Here is a 27,634-nt window from a genome sequence, read left to right on the forward strand (position 1 = left end):
AAACAAGCAAGCAACCAACCTATTCCAAACACACAACTACAACCCAATAACCAACATTAAGGGGAAGACAAGGGAAAGTAAGACATAAACCACCCTCCAAACCATACAAACTCAAGTCCGGAACACCACAAGAGACGGGTCAAAACCAGGGTCGCTATACGACCATCGAAGGATAAATATAGAACTGAAAAACACAATTTTGTTCCATTCTTTATCATCTCCATTTTGAGATCATATACAAAGAATCCAATTGAAAATACAAAAACCAGATTTCTAGTTATTCCTTAAAGTGGCAATGATATGAATGATTCTACTAAGGAAAAAGAATGACCTTAGCAGGATGAGAAAGAGGAAGAAAAAAAGAAGAAAAAAGAAAGAAACAAAGGGTTAAGCAGCTTCTATACTGACTTAAAACACCAGGAGAAAAAAAAAATGAAAAATATACGACAAAATTATAATGATTAAACTCATAAAGCAAACTATTAGACCTCAATTGAAGCTAATGGCTAATAGAACTTAATATCATTAGCCAATTTAGGACTGTTCGACAGGAGAACTGATTACCTTAAGATATGTTCCGATCGGAATGAAAATCCTGATCTAGTATTTGAAAGTTTGGTTCTTTTAAGCACATTTCTTTATCTATTTATTTATTTTGTGGACACAAACAGAAACAAGTGACAATTTTTTTAGAAATAATAATTTTGCATCATGTAATCTTAACAAATTTATTTATTTATTATAAAAAGAAGAAAATTACAACACTATCCTCTAGCAATGATCTTTACCCAACACTACCCAAAAAAAAAAAACTCTTGACTACGTGGTCGTGCCAATCATAGTCAATTTTCAACAAATTTAAGAGATCTAAAAAGGGTTTTAAACCAAAAAAAAAAAAAACTATAGGGCAAATTTCACTTTAGTTACTCCCTTGTGGTTTGGCCCATGTGCACATAACTGTTGTCATTTGTAAATAAATACATAATCCTGTGTAATTTGTAAACTAAGGTCCATTGTTAAGTCCGTTAATGGCTTAAGAAAAATAACTAAAATACCCTTGTAGATAAGTAGCTTCATTATATAAACCAGAGACATTTTTGTTATTTTTTAAGGGGCAAAATTCACTTTACTTCATGTGTGGTGTTTATCCAGACATTTGGAAATGAACACATAATTCCTTTCAAGTCCTGGCATTTACACGTGCGTTAACTAGGACGAAATGCCTATTGGTGTGCTCTTTAGTGCATAAACTCCAAAGTGTTATCTGCTTATGGAGTAAACTGCACATGGAGTAAAGCACAATGGGTAAAGAAATTTGCCCAAAACTATATTATAGTTCGTGTTTATGGGAAATCAACAAAATGGGGGTGGGGAAATCAACAAAATTCTCATAAAAGCATTAGGCTTTTTGTTTCATTTTTTTCGGGAACAATAAAAAATAAAAAACCCTAGTTTCCATAATCACGCGGAATTCTAGTTAACAAACATTGAAAAGAAACAATCACATCACATATATATATATATATATATATCTAATTTCTCATCGATCTGGAGACATTATCGAAAATCATAAATGAATTACCTTTTGGATTGAAGCGAAAGAGAGATCTGGAAATAGAAGCAAAAAATCTGAGAAAACAACAAGTAGAAAATCACGAGACGTTGGATACAAAATTGAAGAAGGATATACATACCTGGGGGAGATATGGAGAATTATCGCCAAGCAAAGTGAATAGAAGTAGTAACGATAGAGGAAGTGTGGTTTTAGAGAAGATACCTGCTGGTGGTGGTGGCGTGTTTCTTGTGTAGAGGGAAAAATGAAAGTGTAAATTAAAATTGTTCAAATTGAAATTACAAAAACTAAAATAAAAAAAGACATGTAGTTTACCCATTATTTTTTATTATTAAATTATCATAATTCTACACCTATTTAACCATTATTTCTTCTATTAAATTCAAGTGCTCCCATTATTGTTATAGTGATAACATTACATGATTTTTTCATTTTACATTCTTATTAGTAGCAATGACAATATGTGAGTAATAGTATGGGTGAAGGACCCTACTCCACTCCCATCTCACCCCCTAGTCTATTTAGCTTTACAAGTTAACATTTTTAGCAATAAATTCCAATAATTCGGTTTTATATGTAGCCCAATTGAGTAGAGAGAGAACGAAAATGAAAAATAGAAATATATATATATATATATATAAAAGATTACATCCTAAACTGCAAGATCTAACAAATATTTGAGAGAGAGAGAGATCTAAAAATGTTTACGGCATTGAAATGCATTGCACAAGGGAAAGAAAAAAGAGGGGATTTACACAGAGGTATAAAGATTACATACAAGAAAGGATTTACCAACTAAAAACACTTAACGTGCAAACACCAAGACCTAAGATGTAAATCTTGATGGATCGAAAGGATTTTGGGTTTTTGAGACTCCATTTTCATGTGAATTGCAGGGAAGCGGCTCATAAAAAAATAAATACATAAAACAGAGAAAATGATGGTTCTGATTACTTTCGACTTGCTTATGTATTTTTCGTGGGCAAGAAATAATGAGCAATACTAGACCCATGTTTGCCAATATTAGCTACCCGCTTCTAAGGTCGGAGCCACACTTGTAACTCTTCCTGGATTTCAGGCGGTAACTCATTAACCACAGTAGGGTCAATCTCATTAATCTTGTAATCCCACGCATCCCTTCTCATATCATCTCGATCTAAAATTGACATGCCACTATGTGTTCCTGTCTGTGTAAGCAGGTTCTCTTTGCGTAGCTCAGCTTCAATCAGTTCAGAACTGCCAATTACTGACTGAAAGCCTGCACCAAAATCAAACATGAGAGAGAGAGAGAGAGAGAGAGAGAGAGAGACTTGGCATGAATTTGGAGGTAGATCTAAGAATGACTTAAGGATGAAGATACTTTAGTTTCATCAATAGTTCTAACATGCTCTTGCTTAGGAGAAGAGGAAGAGTTGTTGCAACTCTGAAAAAATCTCAAGATTGTAGATGATCCCTGCCACAAGGGGCAGTTTAGAAAATGAATCATAGGTAACAAGGATAAGTCACAAATTGTCGTTGAGGCTTTTTTTTTTTTCATTTGTGAACAGATAAATACAGATCCTAATAGAAGAAAACATATAAAACTGTGAAACAAAAAGGGAAGATTTTATTCAAACCTTGTCTTTCACCATCTTTCTTTTGTGATCATGTGGTCTCATACCATGCGTTAAATTCTTGATCCCAATTTCCTACCTACGAAATTCTCTGTATGGCTCAACTGGATTCAATGCCAAACAGCTTTCAGTCCCTGTGAGGTGGGTTTTAAAAAATGAACATGCCAAACAGCTGCATTTATTTTTTCAGTTTAAACAGAACTGACAGGAATCTTTTAATCCAACATATTTAATTCAAATTAGTCTAAGTTATTTAAACAATTTGAAGAGATAGGATTTACGAGGAATCCCAAACCCAGGAAAAAACCAGAGACGCAAACAACTATTAGTAATCAGTATCGAGTACGAGTTTCACCAAAATCAGACACATAGATCCTACTTACTAAACACCAAGGGTAGTTTCATAGTCCAATCTGCTTCTACGTATGTCCAATTTCACTTGTACCTTCAAGTCTCCACTAGTCACGTCAATCTAAACGAAGGCAATAAGCTACATACGTCGATCAATGTACGTGCCCTAAATCCATATAAATGCAGAGCTACCCAAGGAACCAATTCCAACACGCACTCACAAGTTTTAGATTCAACACAAAGATCTCCAAGACCTTTGCACACTCAAAAATCACTAAAAAACTTGAAGAAGGAATATGGACTATATGAAAAGCTCTCTCAAGTTCTCCCAATGATCAATGAATACTCAACTCTTTGTTACCCTAACAAATAAGTCAAGGCATGTATATATAGAAAGAAAAAAAAATGAAAAACTAAGGGAACAAGTACTTAGAAGTTACCAAAACTCCGTTCCGCATATGGAAGGAAACGCATACAATATTGCCATACAAGTGGCATATATGTCCGAACAAAAGGCACTGCATCTAAATGAACCACCTTGTATTCGAACTGTGATCACTTTAGTATCCAGTTACATAGCATCAACTCGTTCTCGTTCGAACAGAAGACCTTTGTGTTGAAATGCACAAAGCTCCACTGTGAAGTGCACATAACGTGACTATCCAGAAGCACAAGTCCAATAAGTCTATGGATTTTAAAAGTCTAACCAAATAACTAATCTAGCAAATAGTCCAAAACTAAACTAACCCAAAAGACTAACGCAGATAAAACTGACCATATGATATGCTAATGCAAGTCTATGAGCTAATAATGCAAAAGGAAGATAAAACGAAAACAAAAGAAAGAACAACAAAGAAGGTAGAAAGAAAAGAATGGCCGGATCAAAGCCAAGGAGCAAATCACTACCTGATGATGACAATGCTGAAGTTTCTTGGATGAAAGCATCACGTGCCTGCTTGGACAAAGAACAAGATATCACCTGGTCATCAGTGGATTGCATGGTTTCACATGTATCCTACAAAGACAAAACCATTTGCCAATAATACAATCAGATATGATGCATCAGAGCTACTGTTGAAGGTCATGCAGCTATAATGTCATGTGATCAAGTGAAACCAATTATTACTTCCACAGCTTACTGAAGGGGTATGATGATATAAATAACAAGTTACACTGCTTTCTAACAGGTTAAGCTTCTAGAGCGGTTGGTTGTTAAAACCTTAGACTGACAGATGTAAAAGCATCGTAACTGCCTTAGCTTTCTTGTAACAATATATTGGTACCCATTAAAACAATTAATCAATAAACTAAATTTAAGCCAACATAAATGCAAACCTCTCTCGTAGATACTTCTCCCTTGTTTTCCAGTTGATCCAGACTTGGCATAGCATACCTAATCCTTGTTTCTTCCTCACGGAATTCTATGGGTAGTTCAGTTGTATACAACTCTGGATATCTTTCAGTTCTTGAAAGAATGCCATACTTTGCCAAAATTGCAAAACTAATGGTAAAACTAAAGTAAAAAGAAACAAAAAGCAGCATATAGTATGAGAACAGTCCCGGAGGGTGACAATGGTGCAGCCTCTGCGACAAATCTGTCATTCACTTGCCTGGACATACAGTTGGACTAATCTTAGCCATGAAAGTATTTCATGATTGAACATGTCCTCTGTCAAAAGTATTCAAAAGCCAGTATTGAATATAATAATAAAAGAAGAACAAATTATGTTTACTTAGAAAATATGAGGAAGAAGAACTCCGAAAATATGAGGAAGAAGGAATATATTTCTGTTATATTCAAAACTTCTTATTTTACAAGACCAAATGACACTCCTTATATAGGAGATATTACAAACATCATTATAACCCATTATATGCCACTTACATATTATATATTACCACTATCTACCACTATCATATTATATACATGCCACTATCTACCACCAACACCACTATCATATTCTATACATGCCACTATCTACCACCAACACCACTATCATATTCTATACATGCCACTATCTACCACCAACACCACTATCATATTCTATGCATTAACACAAATTTTCAGCACTCCCCCTCAAGCTGGTTTGAAGATATCTTCCATAGCCAGCTTGCTAGTCAGCTTATCAAATTGCTTCTTGTGTAGTCCCTTCGTTAGCACATCAGCTAATTGTTCACCTGTTGGAAGGTAGGTCATACAGATTATGCCAGCATTGATTTTCTCCTTGATGAAATGTTTATCCACTTCTATATGTTTTGTGCGATCATGTAGAACTGGATTATGAGCTATAGATATAGCTGCTTTGTTGTCACAATAGACCTTCATAGGTGTCGGGTGAGAAAGTTTTAATTCTTCAAGAATTCTTTTAATCCACATTACTTCACAGATTCCATGGGCAACAGCTCTGAACTCTGCTTCTGCACTACTTCTAGCTACCACATTCTGTTTTTTACTCCGCCATGTAACTAGGTTCCCACCTACAAAGGAGCAGTATCCGGATGTTGATCTTCTGTCTGTAACACTTCCTGCCCAGTCTGCATCTGTGTATACTTCAACTTGAAGATGTCCATGTTTCTTGAACAGTAAGCCTCTCCCTGGAGTTCCTTTCAAATATCTTAAGATCTTATAAACGGCCTCAAAGTGCTCTGCCCCTGGTGAGTGCATGAACTGACTTACCATGCTGACTGCAAAGGCAATATCAGGCCGCGTATGAGACAAGTAAATCAATTTCCCGACAAGTCGCTGATATTGTTCCCTCTCTTTGACTTCTTCAGCCTTAGCAGCTTGTAACTTCAAGTTAGGCTCGATCGGAGTCTCCACCATCTTACAACCAAGCATACCTGTTTCTCCAAGGAGATCAAGAACATATTTTCTCTGATTAACGAATATACCTTCCTTGGATCTTGCAAATTCCATTCCGAGGAAATACTTGAGAGCTCCCAGATCCTTAATGTGAAATTCTTTTGCGAGTTTCTCTTTGAGGGCTGCTAACTCTGCTTCATCATTACCAGTTAAAATGATGTCATCAACATAAACAATCAAAATTGCAATTTTACTGTTTTTTGAATGTTTATAAAATATTGTGTGATCTGCTTGACTCTGCGAGAAGCCACAACTGATAACTGCCTTCCCAAAGCGTTCAAACCACGCTCTTGGTGATTGTTTGAGTCCGTATAATGACTTGTTCAATCTGCATACTCTGTCGCTTCCAAGTCTCTGCTCAAATCCCGGCGGTAGGCTCATGAACACCTCCTCTTCAAGATCACCATTGAGAAATGCATTTTTAATGTCAAGTTGATGTAGAGGCCAATCTGAATTTACTGCAAGAGATAACAGTACTCTGATGGAATTTATTTTAGCAACAGGAGCAAACGTCTCCTGATAGTCGATCCCATAAGTTTGAGTGAAGCCTTTAGCCACCAGTCTCGCCTTGTATCTCTCAACGCTTCCATCTGCGTTACATTTTATCGTAAACACCCATTTACACCCAACTGTTTTCTTGTCTTTGGGTAGATCAACTATCTCCCAAGTACCACTTCTCCTTAAAGCATTCATCTCCTCCATGACTGCTAATTTCCAATTCGGATCATCCAATGCTTCCTGTATATTTCTTGGAACAAACAAGTGTGAAATCCTAGATGTGAAAGCTCTATGGTTTTTAGACAGTCTTTGATAGGAGAGGTAATTTGCAATAGGATGTTTAATGCAATTTCGGACACCTTTCCTAATTGCTATAGGAACATCAAGGTCGGAAATAGAAGGAATAGGATTACCTAAAATTTCGATGCCAGAACTCGGGTGGACATTCGGGTCATTAGGATGGACATTCAGGTCATTATTCTTCAGATGAAATCGCTTCCTAGTATAAACCTGAAGCTCAGGATTTAGATCATTTTGTAGTACTTCTCCCCCTAAACAAGAATCTTCTTGACTAGGCACCATAGAACTTGGTTCTCCTAAGTGATCATTATCAGACAGATGTGGTTTTTGTGTAGGATAAATGACATTGGGGAGCGGGATAGAAATATCCCAAAAACGGTCTTCTACTCCACTTGTCTCCCCCTGAAGAGAAGTGTTGGGGAAATAGGATTTTGTTTCCACAAATGACACATCCATACTCACATGAAATTTCTTGGTTTGAGGATCGAAACACTTATACCCCTTTTTGTTTGAGGAATAACCCAAAAAAACACATTTTATAGCACGGGGGTCAAGTTTTGAACGAAATTGACTAGGAACATGAACATAGGCAGTACATCCAAAAACTTTGGCGGGTAAATCAGAAAACAACCTCGTGTCAGGAAAAAAAGCTTTGAGACAATCGAAAGGTGTTTTGTATGTTAACACCTTTGTAGGCATTCTGTTTATCAAATAAGAGGCTGTTAAAATTGCTTCACCCCATAAATATTTAGGAACATGCATGTAAAACATTATAGCACGTGCAACTTCAAGTAGATGTTTATTTTTTCGTTCTGCAATGCCATTTTGTTGAGAGGTATCCCGACATGTAGATTGATGAAAAATTCCCTTTTTTTCTAAAAACTCACCCAACTGCTCATTGAAATATTCTGTTCCATTATCAGAATGTAAAATACCAATTTTGGTTTGAAATTGGTTTTCAATCATATTGTAAAAATTTGTGAATAAATTTTTCACGTCAGATTTTTTATTCATCAAATAAATCCAACATAAGCGGGTATGGTCATCAATAAATGTAACAAACCATCTTTTACCAGAAAGAGTAGTGATTTTAGAAGGGCCCCAAACATCACTATGAATCAAATAAAAAGGTTTGGAAGTCTGGTAAGGTTTTGGCAAATAAGTAGAGCGATGAAATTTTACAAAAATGCAACTTTCACAATGAAAAGAAGAACAATCAATCCCTTGAAATAATTCTGGAAATAAATGTTTCAGATAAAGAAAACTAGGATGTCCTAGCCTATAGTGCCATAGCATTATTTTTTCTCGAACAGAGATTGAACTAGTACTATTAAAGCTCTGAGCTTTTTTATTACTAACAGGTACTTCATCAAAGTAGTAAAGACCTTCAAGCATCCTAGCACGCCCAATCATCATCCCCGAGTTCTGGTCCTGAAATTCACAATGGGATTCAAAAAATGTAACACGACAATTAGAATCCTTAGATAGTTTACTGACAGACAAAAGGTTACAGGCTAAGTTGGGGACGTGAAGAACAGCATTGAGATTAATTTTCTCAGTTAGTTTAATAAATCCTTTTCCTGCAATAGGTGAAAAACTACCATCGGCTATTCTGATTTTGTCATGACCAGAACAAGGGAAATAGGTACTAAATAAATGGGAAAAACTAGTCATGTGATCGGAGGCACCGGAATCTATGATCTACGGAGAGAAGTTTAGGCAAGAGAAGGCTTTAGGATTTCTACCTGTTTGTGCCAACAAAACACTAGGAGTACCGGATGAGGAGTTGGATTTTATCAGCTTTAAGAGTTGATCAATCTGCTCTTTGTTGAAGGGACCTGAATCGGCTTCATTAGCGGTAGGAAAGCCACGATTCTTCTCTCCTTGTTTGCTGCTTTTCCAGTTGACAGGTTTGCCATGGATCTTCCAACACGTTTCTCGTGTATGGCGAGGCTTGTTGCAAAAATCACACCAGACCCGTGGCTTATCATCAAACCTGCGCTGGTAATTTGCAGCCTTGTTGGCCGCAGCATCGCTAATTAAAGCAGAAATTTCAATTGATTCACCAGTACCTTTTTTCTTAAGCATGACGCTCCTTCGGCTCTCTTCCCTTCTGACTTCGGCAAATACTTCGCCAATGGATGGGAGAGGAGGTCTGCCAATAATTCTTCCTCGCACTTCATCGAACTCAATGTTGAGGCCGGCAAGAAACTTGTAAATACGGCTGTCTTCCACAGTTTTCTTGTGGTGGTTGCAGTCGTCAACCGATTTCCATTCGTATGTGTTGAAGATGTCAAGATCCTGCCACAACCTTTTCAACGAATTGAAATATTTGGTGACGGAATCATCTCCTTGACGAATCTCTCCCAACTTCAAAGTTAATTCGAAAACTTGAGATTGATTTCCTAGGTCAGAATACATCTGACTAACATTATCCCACAATTCTTGTGCAGTAGGATAGCACATGTAATTAGAGCTTATATCCTCCTCCATAGAATTGACCAACCATGTCATAACCATGGAGTTTTCAGCGTCCCAACTGTCGAACAGCGGATCATTAACAGCAGGAGCCTTCTTGTCACCAGTGATGTAACCGATCTTTCCTTGCCCACGGATATACATCCGGACAGATTGTGACCAGCGGAGAAAATTATCACCATTTAGGCGGATGGTGGTGATTTGGACAGAGTGAGAGTTGGACGTTTTCACCGGAATGGCAGCGGCAGGGGTTGAAGTGGTTTCGGACGTGACTTCCGACATGGCTATGACGGTTTTAGGGCTGCTGCGTTTTTTGTTGCTCTGATACCAACTTAGAAAATATGAGGAAGAAGAACTCCGAAAATATGAGGAAGAAGGAATATATTTCTGTTATATTCAAAACTTCTTATTTTACAAGACCAAATGACACTCCTTATATAGGAGATATTACAAACATCATTATAACCCATTATATGCCACTTACATATTATATATTACCACTATCTACCACTATCATATTATATACATGCCACTATCTACCACCAACACCACTATCATATTCTATACATGCCACTATCTACCACCAACACCACTATCATATTCTATACATGCCACTATCTACCACCAACACCACTATCATATTCTATGCATTAACACAAATTTCCAGCATGTTTCAATATTTAAATGAGTGGGAAACAAGATAATTTGAAGGCACTACATGAACTGCAATATGCTCATCTCATGAAAGTTTTTGTTAGAAGAATGGTCTTAGATCGCAGTATCAGTATCAGCCAGCACAACGGTTTTGAGAGTATCGAACAAATATGATTGAAGGAATATATTAAAGGACAATTTTGGAATCAATTGGATGAACTAATGCAAGAAATATCTGTTGGAGAGAAGATAATTATAGTTGGAGATTTCAACGGTAATGTAGAAAAAGATAACTAAGGGTATCAGAGAATACATGATGGATATAGTTTTTGGAGACCGAAATGAGGCTGGAGAAGAACACTAAATAACCTTTAAAAGTAGGTCAAATAAGAGTCAAATAAATGGTTTTCTTGTAAGAAGAGCATGTTGCTTAATATGTAAAGATTGCAAGGTTATTTCAGAGAGTTTAATGCCTCAACATAGGCTATCATTATTTGAAATATACAATAAAGGGCAATATCAAACCCGGAAAGATATTAAAAACCCAAGAACTAAATGTTGAAATCTAAAAGGTGAGAAAGCATTAGTATATAAGTACAAAATATTTACCCCATCCATCAATCAAAACCAAACTGATCATCCCCAATTTTTAAATTATTGAGCCGATTGAACTAAGTCCCATACGGAATGAAACCAAACTAACCAATTTAAGTCTGCTTGGTCCAATTCATAAGTTAAAACTGTTCAAAGTTGCATAGCCTATGTCATACCAAACTTAGCTCCACTTGTCACCAACCCAACTTCAATTCCTGTCAGTAAAAGCTCACTTAAGCAATGTTCATTGGACATCCACAAAAGTACAGAGCAAATGTGATGCAACAGTAAGGTGTCAATAGTTTTTTCAAGGTCTCTAAAGCTTCTTCTTGTTTTTTTTTGTTGTTGATAAATGAGGTCTCTGAAGCTTTTTTAACCCAGGTTAAATAGTATGATCCTTGCAGAGTTGTTAGGTTTGGGCTTAATAACATCATAACATGTTAATGGCAAGGCAAACTCCTACTACTAAAAATTACATATCCAAACAAGTATAAATATGTTGTTCAAAAATGGACATTGCAAGATAATAAAATATGAGACAACAAAAAAATTTGAACTTACAAATGGAATAGCAACTATTTTGCTGGCCGTAACAGAAAGAGAAGTTATTCCCCATCCATTGTAGTGACTTCCCTGAGCCTTGATTCTGTGTGAGCCAAGGTATTCACGTAACCCCACTTGAAATAAGTTCAGGGCATCTACTTTGATCTTGGCAGAGCCATACCTCAATGGACATGACTTGGAAGGAAAATTTTTCTGCGACTCAGAGTCACTGGACTGCAGGATGACAGAATCAACAGAACTAGGTGTTGGAGTCAAGGTATTCAAAATATTTGCAAACATTTGGATTGCCCAGAGACGGAAAGCTTATCTAAGATGTGAAAGAGAGAATCAGAAGAAAAGGTAACTACCTTGAAAGCTTTGGCATGCAAAGTGAGTGTATGTGCAATTCGCTTATTCTGCTCTAGGTCAGAATGAAGACGTTCACTCAGTTCTTCACAAAGTTCATTAAGCCAGTGTTCAACCTGAAACAGAGTAACAGACAGTGAATGACCAAACCATCATCATAAGATATCTCCAAAGAATTTTTTATGAATGAAGACATGGCATTACTGGCACTTCGAGATAAACAAATCAAATCCCAATAAAAGGTGATCGCCAAGGCATAATTTTGGACATGCACATGCCACAGTTATTTTGAATAATAAAACTATGAAAAATAAACATTTTTTACGAATAAAGATAAATATATATATATAAAAAAAGGCATCAAGAGTGTGCAGCCCGTATAAAAAACTACGAAAAATAAACATGATACATCTTAATAGGCTAATGTAGAGTTCTGATACAGTACTTTACTTACCAAATAAAAACTAGCTTTTTGAATGTTTGATGGCACTTGCAACCTAAGAAAAGAACAACCTAAAATTGATTACTTAGTGGCCTCATATCATGAATAGCTAGTAGGTTAGGGATCTAAAAGGCATAGTAAATGTGCTAAGAGTGATGGATAGAGAAGGGCTAGTAAGTGGCCAGACTTTGAAGGTGATACGGATGTAGGATACCTTAAGAAAACTTGTAATAATGCTCCTACAATTAATGTTGTGGAGGGTTTAGGGCAAGAACTTACAAGGTTGAGGTTTTAGAGAGTAGAAGACAACGTCTAGGTTTTCTAGCTAGAAATGGGTGATAATCATAGTTGGTTTGCTTTTCAATGTTGCAGGTCATAGGAATTTCAACAAATAGGTGCTGAAAGGCTCTAGAGAGCAATAATTTTATGGGCTTTTGGAGTTAAATCAAAGGTTAAAGGGTAGGGGAAAAGGTTTGGAACGACTTGGGCTTCATTGAGTAGAGTTAGGTGGCTGAATTGTGACTGTTATAGGACCATGAAAAGAGAAGTTATCACAAACAAACAAAAATCAGAGATCTGCAAAGATATCTATGTCCCTAGTGGATCTCACCTTGAAACTAAGCCCCTCTTTTTCCTTCCAAATTTCTCTCTGTTTAAATTTCCTTTTTCTCAGTCCTCTTCTTGTTTGCATCACTTTAACTTTGATAAACTAGATAAAATGGTTAAAAAGCCACATCTAGCATCAATCCCAAGTCTAAACTGACCACATCAAGTCAACATAAGAGAACCACAATATCATCAAGAAACTGCAGTGCTATGTGAATTAATGCAGAGAAAGGAAAATGAATTAATGAAGAAACTTCAACTACACAATTGATTATGTAGATTCACTAATACATTTAGATAAATATAATAAATATTAAAATGAATAAGAAGAACAGAAGCAGCATGATTCTGTAGAAAGTCTAATAGGTAACAAATACAAACTAAAACAATCTTTTTCAAAGCCCAAGGGCCAGGAAATGTCTTCCTAGAACCATGACTTTTGGAAAGAAGGCGACCCTCTACCTCTTCCCCGCTAATTCCCTTGGCAATGTTCCGTAACCAAGTTCTGAATTGCAAGAAAAAGATGGAATCAGAAGTAACATCCAAATAAGCATATAGCTTAAAACCATCATCCTTTAGAGTTCAAATAAACCTTATATGCTAAAAAATAATCCTATAAGAGTTTTGACCACGTCAAAGAAAGGTCACATAAAATTGTGCGGTCAAATCCTGTCATGATCAGTGAGCCAAAAATTAAAAGGAAAAATGTATAGCTACCGATATCATTTTGAAATCTAGGAATAATCGCACTTAGAAAAATGAAACTCAGGAAAAATGGATAAATCCAATGAAAATTTTGGAAAGAGAGGTGACATGAGCTGGCCAAAATTTGGCCAAGATTTGAAAGAAGTTAAAAAGGAGAATCAAACCAAGAAAGAAATCATGTCGGTTAAAATGGAGTTGGACTAATTTAAAATTATTTAAAGGGCAAGATAATAGTGATTTGTTTTTGAAAAATCCAGTTAGATTTGTTCGAATGAATTTTGCTAACAATCTGGGAACTGCAAACATTCTAACACTGTGCTTAGAGATAGATAAGGACCCGGTATTTACGCCATAACGTTCTTGTAGCTTCTCTTCTGAGAATTGCAATAGCTCCCCAACAGTATTCACACCAAGGTCAATTTGTAAGGAACTCCCAAGCTTTCCCCCAAGCTGCTTCCTGCAAATAAATTTTTTGTCAAAGCATATTCACTGCTGCATTGGTTTTTAGGAGGCCGTACTAGCTTGCCACTTCATCCACTGTAAAAAGAAATGCTAAAAATACTGCTAAAACAAAGAGCAAAAGTAATTATTTCTTTAACAAATAAAAAGAAATAGGGTAAATTACACTGACCTACCCTGAGGTTTACCTTAACTACAGGGACCTCCCCTGCAGTTTCAAAAATTACACAGACCTCTATTCCTTTTGAAATTAATATACAGATACCCCCTTCCCGTCAAAAGAGCATTAACGACGTTAACTTGATAATGAAATTGACTATAATACCCTTCAACCCATTGTCTTCCCCAAAGACCTAACCCACTCTGTATCATTAGCATCTTCCTCCCTCTACTATCCATTTTTGCCATTGTCTTCCTCACACTCTCTTCCCAAACCTCTCTAATCAAAAACCCAAAACCCAAACCAACAATAACCCGATCAAACACACACTGTTATTTCGACAATTGATCAAACATACTGTTGTTTCGACAATTCAAGGGTTTAAGCAAGGAATCAAGGGTTCAAGACACACATTGTTATTTCAAAAATTGATCAAACACAGATAATTCGGCACACACACTCTCAATCAAACACAGATAACCCGATCAAACACACACTCTCTTCCCAAATTGGCAGTGCATACATAGATAATTCTAGTTCGGCTCCGAGTGTGGTTTTGATTGAGAGAATGCATCCCATTGTTATTTCGTCACCTCCACCGATGATCAAATCCATGGCTCTCTCTCTCCAACTATTATTTCATCGCCTCCACCGATGATCAAATCCATGGCTCTCTCTCTCTCTCTCGCTCTGTGTTTACTCAATCACAATTGTTCTGTGCTTGGCAAGAACATGTCCAACCCAAGTCAAATCAGGTGTAAAGGTTCAAGACTAACAAACCGAGATTGAAGTTCCAATTGACATGAGATCTGTTCGTAATCCAACTGAGAACTCCACCGCTCTCTCGCCTCCTTGAGCCTCACATCTTCTCCTCATCGCATCGCCACCATCGCACTCAACCACCACTACGATCTCTCTATTTTTCTCTCACTCTTTCTACAAATATTACAATCGCCATGATCGTCATCGCGATCTACCATCACTGCAACCCTCGCGATCAGATCGCGACCACAGCGACACCAAGCTCCTAAGATCTAGGGTTTTTGGTAGTGGTGGTGGCGGCGGAGATAGATGAGCTAAGAGAAACAGAGAAAGAGAGAGAGAAAGAGAGAGAGGAGTTCAGTATAGTGGTGGCGGCATTGGGCGAAGGTTTTGGAAGGGGAGGCATCGGGGCAGCAGAGGACGACAGGGGGAGAGAGGCAAAGTAGAGAGAGAGAGAGTGAGAGAGAGAGAGAGAGAGAGTTAGTGAGTACAGTGATATACATGTATATAAGATATATGTTTTTATATATATATGGGCATATATATATGTATATATATATGGACATATATATATGTATGGGGGAGGTAAGAGCAGTATTGGAATTTGAACAATAATTTTGGATGAAATCAGCCAAATTTGTTTGAATTTGGACGGGCGGGTAACAAAAGGGGGTATCTATATATTAGTTTCAAAAGTACGGGAGGTTTGTGTAATTTTTGAAACTACAAGGGAGGTTAGGGTAATTTACCCAAAGAAATAAGTAATATGACAACAATACATAGCATTTCAACAGAAAATTGAAGTTTAAGAATTGAAATAACAAGTAATATGACTATCTGAAGCAAAATCTTACATTTTCTTTATAGGTAAATGTTCAAGCAATCCTTTAACAGATGTGAAGGGCACAACAGTTTGTTGTGCCGGTTTATTCATACCACTTACGAGTTTGGCCAGCATCTGCAAATGAAGATAGTTGCCCTTCCAAAAGATGGTGCAATATAAAAGACAAACAACGAAATTGCACACTGGATCCCACCTTGTTATGAGCGATTCTGGCAGAACATGTGAACTCAGTTTCCTTCAAAACTTGCATCCTAAGGTCTGCAACAATAAGGGCCCCACAAGCTAACAACTTATCAAGGTGAACGGCATCACTCCTGTGGATCCACTCCCTCACATTGTCTTTGTGATCACTTCCATCCTAGATCCAACACCAATATTAGAATAGCAGCTGTTGGAAATGCAAAATGAACACGCATGGAATTAAGTCATTCAAGAAAAGAACTTCTTCAATTATTCCCTCACCAATTAGTTTCTTGGTAGAGAGATTTACATTAATTATTTGAAAATATTCTGATACAATAGAATCTAATCCAATGTGATTACATGCTATAAATTAATTATTTAAAAATATTGATTATCTGTTATCTCAATTTTTCAGATGAAAGGTTCAATGTGTCATCGACCATTTGGTATACATTCCTCAACAAAGAACAATTCTAACGTATGTATAGCAATAGCCAAAACTGAAATCCAATAACATTGCAGATACTTTATAAACCAATGCAATGTTTCTTTGATTATCTAATTAATATTACAAAAAAAAATATAAAATAAAATTCTCGGATTTGTAACGTACTAAATAGCATGAAAATCACCAACCTAGAACGCCAAAAGAACTTCAACTGCCAGATAAAGCCTATCATATGCTTAAAACTTAAAAGAATGAACCTTCTTGAACTTCCAACCCGCAAATATGGTACTCATTCGACATCAATTGACAATTTCACGTCATACTCCAACTTAAATGTCCCAGAGAAAGCCTACCAAAAAAATTTTTGGTGTATGTGTGCTCCTTGACTATAAAAAATAAAAAATAAAAAAATAAAGAAGTGAAAAACCAAAATTTGTCAAATTATTTAAATTTCACTTTTGTGTCTTCTAAGTTATTTCCGAACTATTGCGTTTTATGCATAAAAACATACAAAAACCTCAAAAATAGTAGAACATTCAACTGATATTAATATCTTTGCGATTTGGTGGACCAAAGGGAGCAAATTGCAGACAATTTAGAAGAATTTCTTTATCAAACATCCTATCTTGCATTTCTGTTGACTTGCCCTGAAATACATTACTTAAACATGATATAATGATTAATATCTTTAGCATCAACAGTTTCAAAATCTTCTCAAACTCTGAACATTCATGTTTTGAGCAGTGTTGTTTGTCAAGGAAGCCCCATTAATTACCTCATTAAGACTCAAGATATGAGATTTTAGAGCTTCTTCATCAATTTTTTCCAAGCTCTCTAGAGGAGTTTCTGCTAACATTGCTTCAGCAACATCAGTGAGATCAAGATACACTTCATCAATTGAAGCACGCACACATCTACCCTTCCTTGCAAGAATAGAAACCACCTGCAAGTTTAAGCTTACTCAACCATGAGTTCCTTTTCAAAGTGAATTTCTACATATAACAATCTTAGAACTGTGAAGATCACCTATGAATTCTTTAAACCTCTGAACCCGCATTTCGGTATATGCTCAAGTCAGCTTTACCACGAGCAACTGGGACTTGGACAAGTTGGATTTGTGGGCAAACTTGCTTCGCTTCATCACCTCGCATTGAACTTAAAAAACCCACATAATAGATTTCACCAGTCCAAGAAAGTCATACATGAAGTACTCAAAAAATATAAGTAACGAATACTTACTGCTTCACCCCATATTTACGGGCCTCATAGCTGACAGCAATCAAACCCCCACCTTTCCAGGTGTTGTACTGTACCACAGCAGTGGGCTGACCCCTTAAATGGGGCTGTTTACGTTGCTCCACTACATAGGCAAAACAAATACCAATTAGCCTGACCAAATCAAGGATCCCATATCACAACATAAGAAAGTCCACAACGAAAATTATGTTATTCTCTCTTTTGTGAGCCTTTGGCCATCATTATTTAAAGAAAACTGAAAACAATGAAATGGAAGCTCTGCGAGAATGGTGTTCTTGCACTCAACTGCAGTGTGACATGCAAACAAAAATAGGGAAAACATATGATAATTGGCAAGGGTTTGCAAAATCATATTTGATTTCAGTTAATGATAAAAAGATTGTCTCTTCATCTAAACTAAACTATATTCCATATATGATGTAACGAAACCGAAGTCAATTTCTGTTTGATATGCATTTTTAACCCACGTGTATTATTTACAATTAAAATCATGATGCAAAATTGGGTTTTATGGTTTCAAATGTTACATGCTTGTGAAATTGCTTAATTGGATTAAAATGCAAGAGTTTGATAATGAACAACAGCAATCAGTTAAATAATAATTTGAAGAAATAAACAAAAATAGCATCATGAACTGCACAGCCTGCTCCGAAGCATACATGTTTTAGTTCCACAAGAATCCAAGGTAATGTTCGGTTCACTGGAATGGAATGATCATTCCATCAAAATATCCATTTCCATGCATGTTTGGTTGACCAAAAAACAAAAAATTAAAAACTACACTACAAATAGAATCATCATTTACCAATGTAACGGAATGAGCATTCTATTATATTCCAATTTCCATCTCACTTTCCAGTGAACCAATAGAGCATAACAGTGTCAAGAATTAAAGACAATGGTCATGTATAACATCTTTATAAAATTGCAGAATTGGGTTCTTATGGTTTTGCATGTTGCATGCTTGTAAAATTGCTTAATTGGGTTATAATATGAAAAATAGTTTGATTATGAATAACAGTGATCAGGTACTTAATAATTTCAATAAATAAACAGAAAACCAAAATGAAGCAGTATGTTTGTAACCCAATAAATGTAGAAAATCAAAGGGAAAATGTTGGGTTTCGCCATTGAATTCGTTGAAACAGAACACTTCATTCTAAGTGCCCTAAAAACCCCGACAATTAATTAAAACAGAGAGAGAGAGAGAGAGAGAGAGAGAGGAAACCTTGAACGTAGAAACAGTCCATGTCGAGGTGAGCGATGACCTTTGCACCAGATGATTCGGGTCGTGCCACTGGCATCTTCTCTCTCTCTCTCCCTCTCTCTCCCTCCCTCCCTCCCTCCAATTTCAGGTGACACAATCGTTGTGAGACAAGAAGGGATGGCATGACATTTTCTCTGTGTTTTTTTTTTTTTTTTGAATATTCAGAATTTATTTTTATTTTTTAAATTTAAATTGGTAAAAATAAATAAATACTCATTATTTTTATATAACTTTTTTAATAAAGAATGATTTTTAGTGTTTCTTTTTTTTAGATATAAAAAAAATAAGTTCTTAGAATTAGTATTAGCAATCGTAGAAAAAAAAAATGACAAATTACAAACACACTCCATAAGATTTACTTAAATTACAAATTATCTCTGTGATTTTAAAAATTACATTATGTCTCCTAAAGTTTCTAATTTTATAACAAATAAGTACTTTTATTAATAATTTATCAAGTTAATTAACAATTTTTAATAATATTAAAATTTTATTTCAATTAATAATTTAAATAATTTTATTATTGTATAGGTGAACAGTTAGAAATTTTACTTTTTTAATTAATTCTGTTAAATAAAAAATTCTACAGTGAGGTATTTAAAATTTTCTAAATCACATGGGTCAATTCGTATTTTAAACAAATCTCAATAGATGTATTTATAATTTATCCTTAAAAAAAAAAAAAGAAGAAGAGAAGATAATATATATATAGATTTAAAAGTAAAAAATGTTCCCCTTTTTACTACTTACACACACATTTTTTCTCTTATGAGTACACTTACCATTTTAAAAACAGATATATACATATTTATCAGTAGTTCATGAATCGTTTAGATAAAAAGACGATGTTGTCATCTATTTTCTACTAAAATGCATATTTATCTATGTTTATTTTAATATTTATCCAATATCTGCATTAGTTTTAATTACTTCAACTTTATTAAAAAAGAGATTAGTGTAATTATGTCAAACTTGTGGGACTAATTGTATTTTTCTCAAATCTCGAGAGAGGTGAGTGTAATTTACTCTAAAATTATGTTTGGTTTATGGATTCAAAACAGAATTTGGAAAGAAAAAGAAAACCGGTATGTGAAATATAAGTGACTTAGTTATATTTAGGGGTGGGCGCGGGTTGGTTGCGGCCATGAAACCTCCAATCCGTCATCCGTCCGCCAGATTGGCGGATTGGAGAAAATCGATCCGCATCCGTCCGCTAATCCGGCGGATGTGAATTGAGCGGATTGGCGGTTTGGCGGATGGATGCGAATTGGTTTGGCGGTTTGAAATTTTATAAATTTTCAACATAATTCAACTTGTGCATTTCTTGAAAAAAAGAAAAAAAAAAGTATTACGGTCAATGACTTAAAAAAGTATTACAATTACTGCATGCATCATCCAAAGAAAGAAAGTTTGAAACTTTAGAATATTACAATCACTGCATGTCTCATCCACATATTACAATCACAGTATGTCTCATCCACATAAATTATTGCAATCTGTAGTTCTTAAAATATAAAAATAATTCAAACCACCAAAACCATAAACAGAGCAATAGTAGAGATTGTGTATGTCTCTGTATTGTTACATTTATATATGTTTTTGAAAACAAAAACCAACCAATACATATCATATTTTTTATTTATTACTTTTAGAATTTGATTTAAAAACAAAAAAAAATATAGATAAATAATACCTTTATTTTTTTCAATTCAAAAAATATATTCAAGTTGAAAACTTTTTTTCAACAGAATATTTGAACTCTTTTTCAATTGAAAATACAAACAAAACATTTAAATAAATTGAAAATACAAAATCTTATAAATTACTAAGGGTGCTCGCGGTTTGGCGGTTCGGCGGTTCGGCGGTTCGGTTGCGGCCAAAGGAACCTCAAATCTGCTATCTGTCCGCCAAATTGGCGGATTGGAAAAAATCAATCCGCAACCGTCCGCTCGTCATCACGCATCCGTCCAAAATGCGGCGGATCGATTCGGTTCGGTCGGTTTTGGCGGATCGATATATCCGCTGCTCACCCCTAGTTATATTTTACCTACCTTTTCTTTCTTTTTTCTTTTTTTCCTTCTATTTTCAAATCTCTACATTATCCATGAATAAAACAAATTTTTATATGAACACCTCTCAATCACAAGAAAGTGAAAAAAATTTGTGGAGAAAGTTACAAATTTTTACAATGTTAGTGATAAATTTTGGTTAATTTATTTCAATCTAATAGCTGTAATGATGATTGGCATGCAACTTATTTAAGTAGTGATATTTTGTATTTTAGTTTTCTTAGGCCTAGTTTGGCATACCAGGAAAAATTTAAAAAGTCAAAAAATTACTAAAAAAGTAATAAAATTATCACTATTCACAAATTAAAAATATAAAAAAAATTAATTTACACAATATTTTAATACAAAAACCAACGAGTTGACAGGTACTGAATTTATGTCAAAAAGTAGTCTGTCAAAGAACAAAAAAGAAAATTACATATATATATATTCATTAAGTTGGAGGGTAAGGTTGGGCCCGTGGGGGCCTACCACGGGTCCTTGTTAAAAATCTGAACCGTTCAATATGTAGAACTCGTCGAGTACTATATATGCCTGTAAAAAATCACGCTGATCGGATATCGCTAACTACATGATCAAATCAGTTTTGTATAAAAAATGGATGGTGTTATAGTAGATGGTTGAAAAAAAACTAATCCGATCAGATAGCTATTGATGTCCGATCAATGTGATTTTTAACAAACATATAGTACTCGACGAGTTCTACACATTCAACGGTTTTTATTAACAAAACGGGACCCGTGGTGGGCCCTCACAGGCCGAACAACACCTCCAATTCAATGCCTGAAAAGCATGGAACCATCTCCTAGCCTATACATATCCCACGTTGTCCCTTAATTCATCCAACTGTACAACCTATTCTATCCCAATCTTATCCTATACACTAATTTATTCAATTTTAAAAAGTCAAAAAGTTATCCCAAATAACTATTTTTTTCCCTCAACTTTTTAATCTAAAAAGCCAAAAAATACACTTATTTAAGATGCCCCAAACAACCCCTTAATATTATCAAGCCAAATCATCACTATAAATAAATAAAATAAACATCTCAATTTTTTATATAATTAAAAAAATTATTCTCAAAATATTTACCTTTTTTTTTCATCTAACAAAAAAAATCAAAAAATTACTAAAAAAAGTTAATTCTTAAATGAGGTCCTAAGCTCCTTGGAGTTTTGATATGTGGAGTCACCATTGGTATTTAGAGTTGGAAAATGTTTGGTGGCCTAAATTTCTATGGCTCGAATGACTCGAATGTGTCAAAATGACGTCGTTTTACATCCAAAACGACGTCGTTTTTGGTGTTTCGAGCCATTCGAGCCATATTTTTTCGTGCCACCTATCATTGTTGTTTAGAGTTAGGCTACGTCCCATTATGAAGAATTTTGTGTGAAAATTTTGTTCAAAAGAAAAAGGTACTAAAGCGAAGTAAAGTAAAAGAAGTGTATTGTTGAGATTTTTGTAAAATCTTGTATATATTTTTTTGGTAAGATATTCCTAAGATAGAGCCTAAGAATCTGTCGGAACTTGCTTTTTTAAGAATTTGCTTTCCTTTCCCTGGTGTACCCCTTGTGGGATGAATTGTTTTAGTCCCAGCTCCCAGATGAGAAGAAGGAAACCCAAGAACTTCCTATTTTTTAAATTTCTTCACCGGGCTTGTGAAAGTCGTGGAGTGCATAAGCCCATGACAAGAGGGGCGACTGAACGGAAGACTCTTCCCATGGCGGAGTCACCATTGACTCTATTTATTATTATGGTAAATCGGTGTATCAAGATGTCAATTTGAGATCTTATTTTGGTAAGATATGTTTTAAAAGAAAACTTGTCTTGATGAAAAAGTAATTGGCTTATGTATCTGTTAGTAGACATTTTTTAAGTAATTGATTTGTCCAATTAATCTAGATTGAAAACTTAGGCTAAAGAATATGTAAAATATTGTTTGCTTTTTAGCACATTAAAAATTCAGTACAAGTTAAAAAATGACTCGCATAATGTCTAGAAAAATGAAGCATAACTTGATTTTTAAGCAAAAATTCTCAAAATCATTGAAAGACAAAGCATGTCAACAGAAGAATTGGCCCAAACAGATAATCCAAGAAAGCTGCAAATAAACCATAAAGGGTTTCAATACATGAATAAGAAAAGTTCGCTACTTCAAACATAAAAATAACAATTGTATCAGATCAACACAACACATCATGTCTTTGTAAGATCTCAAACTAGTCTAGAAACATAGGTCTGAATCAAGATAACAGTAATTCATGCCGCCTCCGCGGTGGGTTGGGTCAACCCAAAGCTCACCAACAACTTACTAAGAGATTCGGGAGAGCTAACCTGGTACTTCACTTCCCCCGAAGAGAGGAAAACCTCAACCAGTTCAAGCTTATCCGAAGTAAGACTGGTGTTGTCCATAGTCTTACTGAGCACCTTTAGCACAAGCTGTACCGCCTCTTCTTTTGTGATATCATTCTTGTAATCCTGCTTAAGCATCGACTGCGCAGCCTGGCTGTTAGCACCGATTGCCGTAGCCTTCCAACCACCATAGTTTCCACTTGGGTCACTCATGCAAAGGTGAAACCCGTAGTTCTTATCCCATCCCGCAAACAAAAATGATACACCAAATGGTAGAAGCCCACCGAATTGTGTGTATCCTTGTTTGGTGTCACATAGAGATTGAACCAACTATTCAACTGGCATTGGTTCTTGGTAAGCATACGTGTAGCGCTGAGCTTGGACCTGGGCTGTGTTGATGAGGATGTTGGCGTCGGACATGATTCCAGCCACGACACATGCAACATGGTCATCAATCTTGTACATTTTCTCGGTGGATGTTGAGGTCTGTAGGAGTTTGGAAGTGACTTTCTTTTCTCCAACCAGTACGACCCTATCTTTTGATAGTATCCCTATGGCAGTCCCAACATTTCCAATTGCTTCCATTGCATATTCAACCTGGTACAGACGACCTTCTGGAGAGAAGATTGTTGTACGGCTGTCATACCTTCGAGACATCTAACATATAATACAAGAGTGGAATCTCAATAGATTAGTCTGACAGAAAGAAAAAAAACGGTGTCATTGAAGATTTATTTTACAGATGCAGGATAAAATGGATTCCATGTACTGAATTCCATAGCAACCAAGCAGAAATGAAGGATGGGAAGAACTATCATTTAAAATGTTTTGAGAGTGTATCTAATATATTCTTATAGCGATCCCGGTTATCCCTTTATTGTTCTGTTGTTTTCCGGATGCGGTTCCGTGGAGTTGGTAGTTGTACCTATCGTGTTGTCAACCTTTAAACTCTTTTGTTTGAGTTTTAGAATGTGTTGGGCTTGGTTGTTTCAGGTTGGTAGAGCTTTAGCTCCCATTGTTGTTGCCCAGTTTTTGAATGGTCCGCTCGAGCAGGTCTTCTTGCGCTCGAGCGGGGTTTTCATAGTTTTAGTATTTCGTGCCTCTGCAAAACTTCTGCAGATGTGTTTTTTACGCTCGAGCTGGTTTCTTGTGCTCGAGCGGGTCGCGCTCGAGCGGGCTTGTTAGCGCTCGAGCGGGTGGTACTTTTTGGTGTAAGTTTTAGGAGGGAGAAATCTACGCTCGAGCGGACTGGTTTTCGCGCTCGAGCGGATGTACTTTATTCTTGTGTCTTGGCGCTCGAGCGGGCCTTCTTGCGCTCGAGCGTACCTAGCTTTTTGTCCTTGACGCTCGAGCGTTGTGTTCTCCGCTCGACCGGGAGAGTCGTATATCAGTTGGCAGCTAGGCTATTTTAAATCACTTTTTACATTTCCTTTCTCTCTCTTACTTTCCCAAAACCGATTTTTGAGAGCTCCTCACTCTAAAACCTAACTTCTCTCTAGGGTTTGATCTAGTAGGAGTGTTTTCCTCACCTTGAGCCTTTGTAAGAAGTGTGTTGATCATTGAGGGCTATATTTTTATCCGAGAAATTTGGTGTTTGGAGCACTTCCGAGTTTAGCTCTTCTTCTCCTTGGGTTCTACATTTGAGATAGGGATTTCCTTATTCTTTTTCAATACTTCGTCTATAGATAGACATGTGGTAATTTTGTATTGCATGAAAATCATATCCATGTTGGATTTGTTTAAAATCATGAGAAGGAACCTAGGGTTAGGTGTTTGAAAAATGGTTATGTTATCATTGATGGTTGTTTTGGGCTAATTGGAGTGTAAATTAGCATGTTGTAGTTTATAGAAGAAAAAGCCCTAAATTATATTTTGATTGATAAGTTAAAATGGATGATAGTTAACCTATGTTGGAAATCTCTATTATTATTGTGAGTTGGGTGAAGGTGTTAATGCCTAAGGGATTAACCATGGTTGTGGAATGGGTTTGAAATGAAGATAATGGACTAATATGAGTTATGACTTTATTATCCACGGATTTGGTTTTGCGACAACAAAAGGGACGGAGTTGGTTTTGTGAAACAAAAGGAAACGAAACTTGTTTTGTAAAATGGGAAAAGTATTTTTGAAATACGAATGAAAATTGGATTGTTGTTTCTTGAGTGTTGAACACACACATGTAAAGGATTGTAGCTTTAACTACCATGTTAATGTTGTTGTTGGGTTTGTGGTCTCATAATAATTGAGTCTTTAATAGATGTACTAAATATTTGCATCTAGAGGTTGTGTCCTTGGTCATCGGTGGAGGATGACACGGTTGTGTTGAATTGTCGTGTATGCATTATACCATTGTTGATGGAACATCGTATGTGATGAAGTGTTGAGATATATTATATATGTATGCTTGCTCAGGAGAAGATAGTTATGTGTTCATATACTTTAACACATTGCTTGTATCTTGATGGTTTGTGTATATGTGTTATACATGTTGATTGTGTCTTGTTGTGTTGGGTTGGTGATGTTATACCTTGCGCTAAAAATCAAAGGTACCGTGACCTTCCAGCTAGCGCCTGGAGAACTGGCTGCGCTGAGAATCGAGGCACTATACCCTTCCAGCTAGCGCCTGGTAAACTGGCATGTTGTTGTGAGAGGTGTATCTTTGGCTTACTACGCACATAGCTAGTAGAGCAAAGTTTTGTTATTGATGTTTCAGTGTGTCTGGGAATATCATGGATTGTGTTGATTACGGTTTTGGAGGACCGAGTTGCCTCATTGGTTTGTCTTATGCATGTTGGTGAGTTGTTATCTCCCTTTTATAACGGTGCATGTATAGATTTGATTGTATCGGGAAGAAGCCAAAATGTCTTTTTTTGTCTTTTGGAAAGTATGAAGGAGAGTGGATATTTTAAAAAGATATATGTTTTAAAAAGGTATATCTGTGTATGTTTGGAAAATGGAAGAGAGTAGTGGGCTTAGTGCATTTATTTCCTAAGGTAGTGTTAATGTTATGAAAGATTGTGAACGGGGATTAATGAAAAGAAAAGAAAATTGAATCGCCTATGGCGTTGATTGAAATGGTTGTTTTCAAGAAAAGTTCATACTTATGTATATTTTGTATAAACTGTCACATTACTATTCTAGTATGAGATTGGGTATTCATGACATAGCTATCTGTATGTTGTTATTATTGAGGGCCATGTTGAGATCCCTACTGGACTATATGTTCATCCCACGTTGTTGAATCTTTTTCAGGTGTTGAGCTGAATGTGCTGCAAGATTTGGGTCTTCTGATTTGTTGGCCACGGGGCCTCTCTTATATGGGCGGAATGCCATATGTGTAAAAGGGTTGCACCCTTCTTCTTGATTCGTTGTTAATGATGTAAGTCCAAAGGCAATTTATTTATTATACTCATGTTGTATTTACTTGCATACGAATGAGAGCAATGTTATTCACTTCTATGAGTTGAATATACGAGTTTATTTCCGCATGTTATCTCTGAAATGGAATTAAGTAAATGAAATTGGTAATACTCCGAGTAATAAAAAGTGGGGCGTGACAACTTGGTATCAGAACGAGCCGGGTTTGAATACTTTGGGCTCGTGGGAAGTGGTTTTTACCACAGTGGGTTTACTACGTATAGTGAGGACGTTGCATATAGATATCATGAAAGTTAGGACTTGTGTGTTGCATTTATGTGAGCATGGGATTCAGTCTCTCGGATAGTATTCATAGCCGGTAGACTTGCTTTGAGGTCCTTTCGGAAACAAGCCTGATCAACGTGGTTTCTGATAGGAATTCCTTGAGAGTTCCGGGATGAGTGGCTATCTTTGTGGACTTGATTCGATTATGTGTTTACATGTTTAGATGATTATATGCAATACTGATGTATATCTTGTGACTTAGTAGTAGAGTGTGCCTCGAAGAAGGCTATTGTGTTGTGCACTAAGCGTGGTATTTGCTTTTGTGCTTTATAGGATGTCTACACGAGGAAGTAGAGGACAGTTGAGTAGTAGGGGTATCGGTAGGGGCACAGCAGTTCCTTTAGCACCCGCCATTGCAGCATCGGCTGTCGGCGAGGATGTCGCCCGTGAGATTGTGAGAGCAGTGCAAGACGCCCTAGCTCGCACTGAGGGCAGCAACGGGCATACTCTCAAGCTTACTAAGGAGTTTTTCCGCTCCGACCCACCAGAGTTCGTGGGGGAGGCTAAACCGTTGGAGGCAGAGAGTTGGTTGGAACAGATTACC

At 36.2% G+C, this 27,634-nt stretch overlaps 1 protein-coding gene and 1 pseudogene across 9 annotated transcripts; both read right to left on the reverse strand.

The window, feature by feature from the left end:
• Positions 1-2,266: 2,266 nt before the first annotated feature.
• On the reverse strand, positions 2,267-19,085 carry LOC114295239 (DNA polymerase eta-like). Of its 8 annotated transcripts, none has more exons than XR_014327891.1 (14): positions 18,928-19,085; positions 17,682-17,802; positions 17,486-17,597; positions 17,218-17,385; positions 16,005-16,169; positions 15,822-15,925; positions 13,935-14,043; positions 12,886-12,984; positions 11,836-11,949; positions 11,486-11,701; positions 4,444-4,552; positions 3,190-3,290; positions 2,918-3,026; positions 2,693-2,831 (listed from the first exon to the last, which is right to left on the reverse strand). XR_014327891.1 is itself a non-coding variant. In XM_082866872.1 (12 exons), exons 1-12 carry the CDS (start codon positions 19,001-19,003, stop codon positions 2,611-2,613), a joined length of 1,614 nt encoding a protein of 537 aa, XP_082722998.1. In that variant the 5' UTR covers positions 19,004-19,085; the 3' UTR covers positions 2,267-2,610. The 8 variants fall into 8 exon arrangements, 4 of the variants coding, with proteins under 4 accessions (XP_082722998.1, XP_082722999.1, XP_082723001.1 ...); XR_014327889.1 differs by having other exon boundaries at positions 3,190-3,320; XR_014327890.1 differs by lacking the exon at positions 2,918-3,026 and having other exon boundaries at positions 2,267-2,831; positions 3,190-3,320.
• Positions 19,086-23,123: 4,038 nt separating this feature from the next.
• On the reverse strand, positions 23,124-24,119 carry LOC114302864 (proteasome subunit alpha type-4-like; annotated as a pseudogene). Its single transcript, XR_014327893.1, has one exon. The product of XR_014327893.1 is annotated as a proteasome subunit alpha type-4-like (transcript).
• Positions 24,120-27,634: the final 3,515 nt, after the last annotated feature.

The sequence above is a fragment of the Camellia sinensis genome, chromosome 4, assembly GCF_055761805.1.
Source record: "Camellia sinensis isolate YWXY chromosome 4, ASM5576180v1, whole genome shotgun sequence".
In the NCBI taxonomy this organism is placed as follows: domain Eukaryota; kingdom Viridiplantae; phylum Streptophyta; class Magnoliopsida; order Ericales; family Theaceae; genus Camellia; species Camellia sinensis.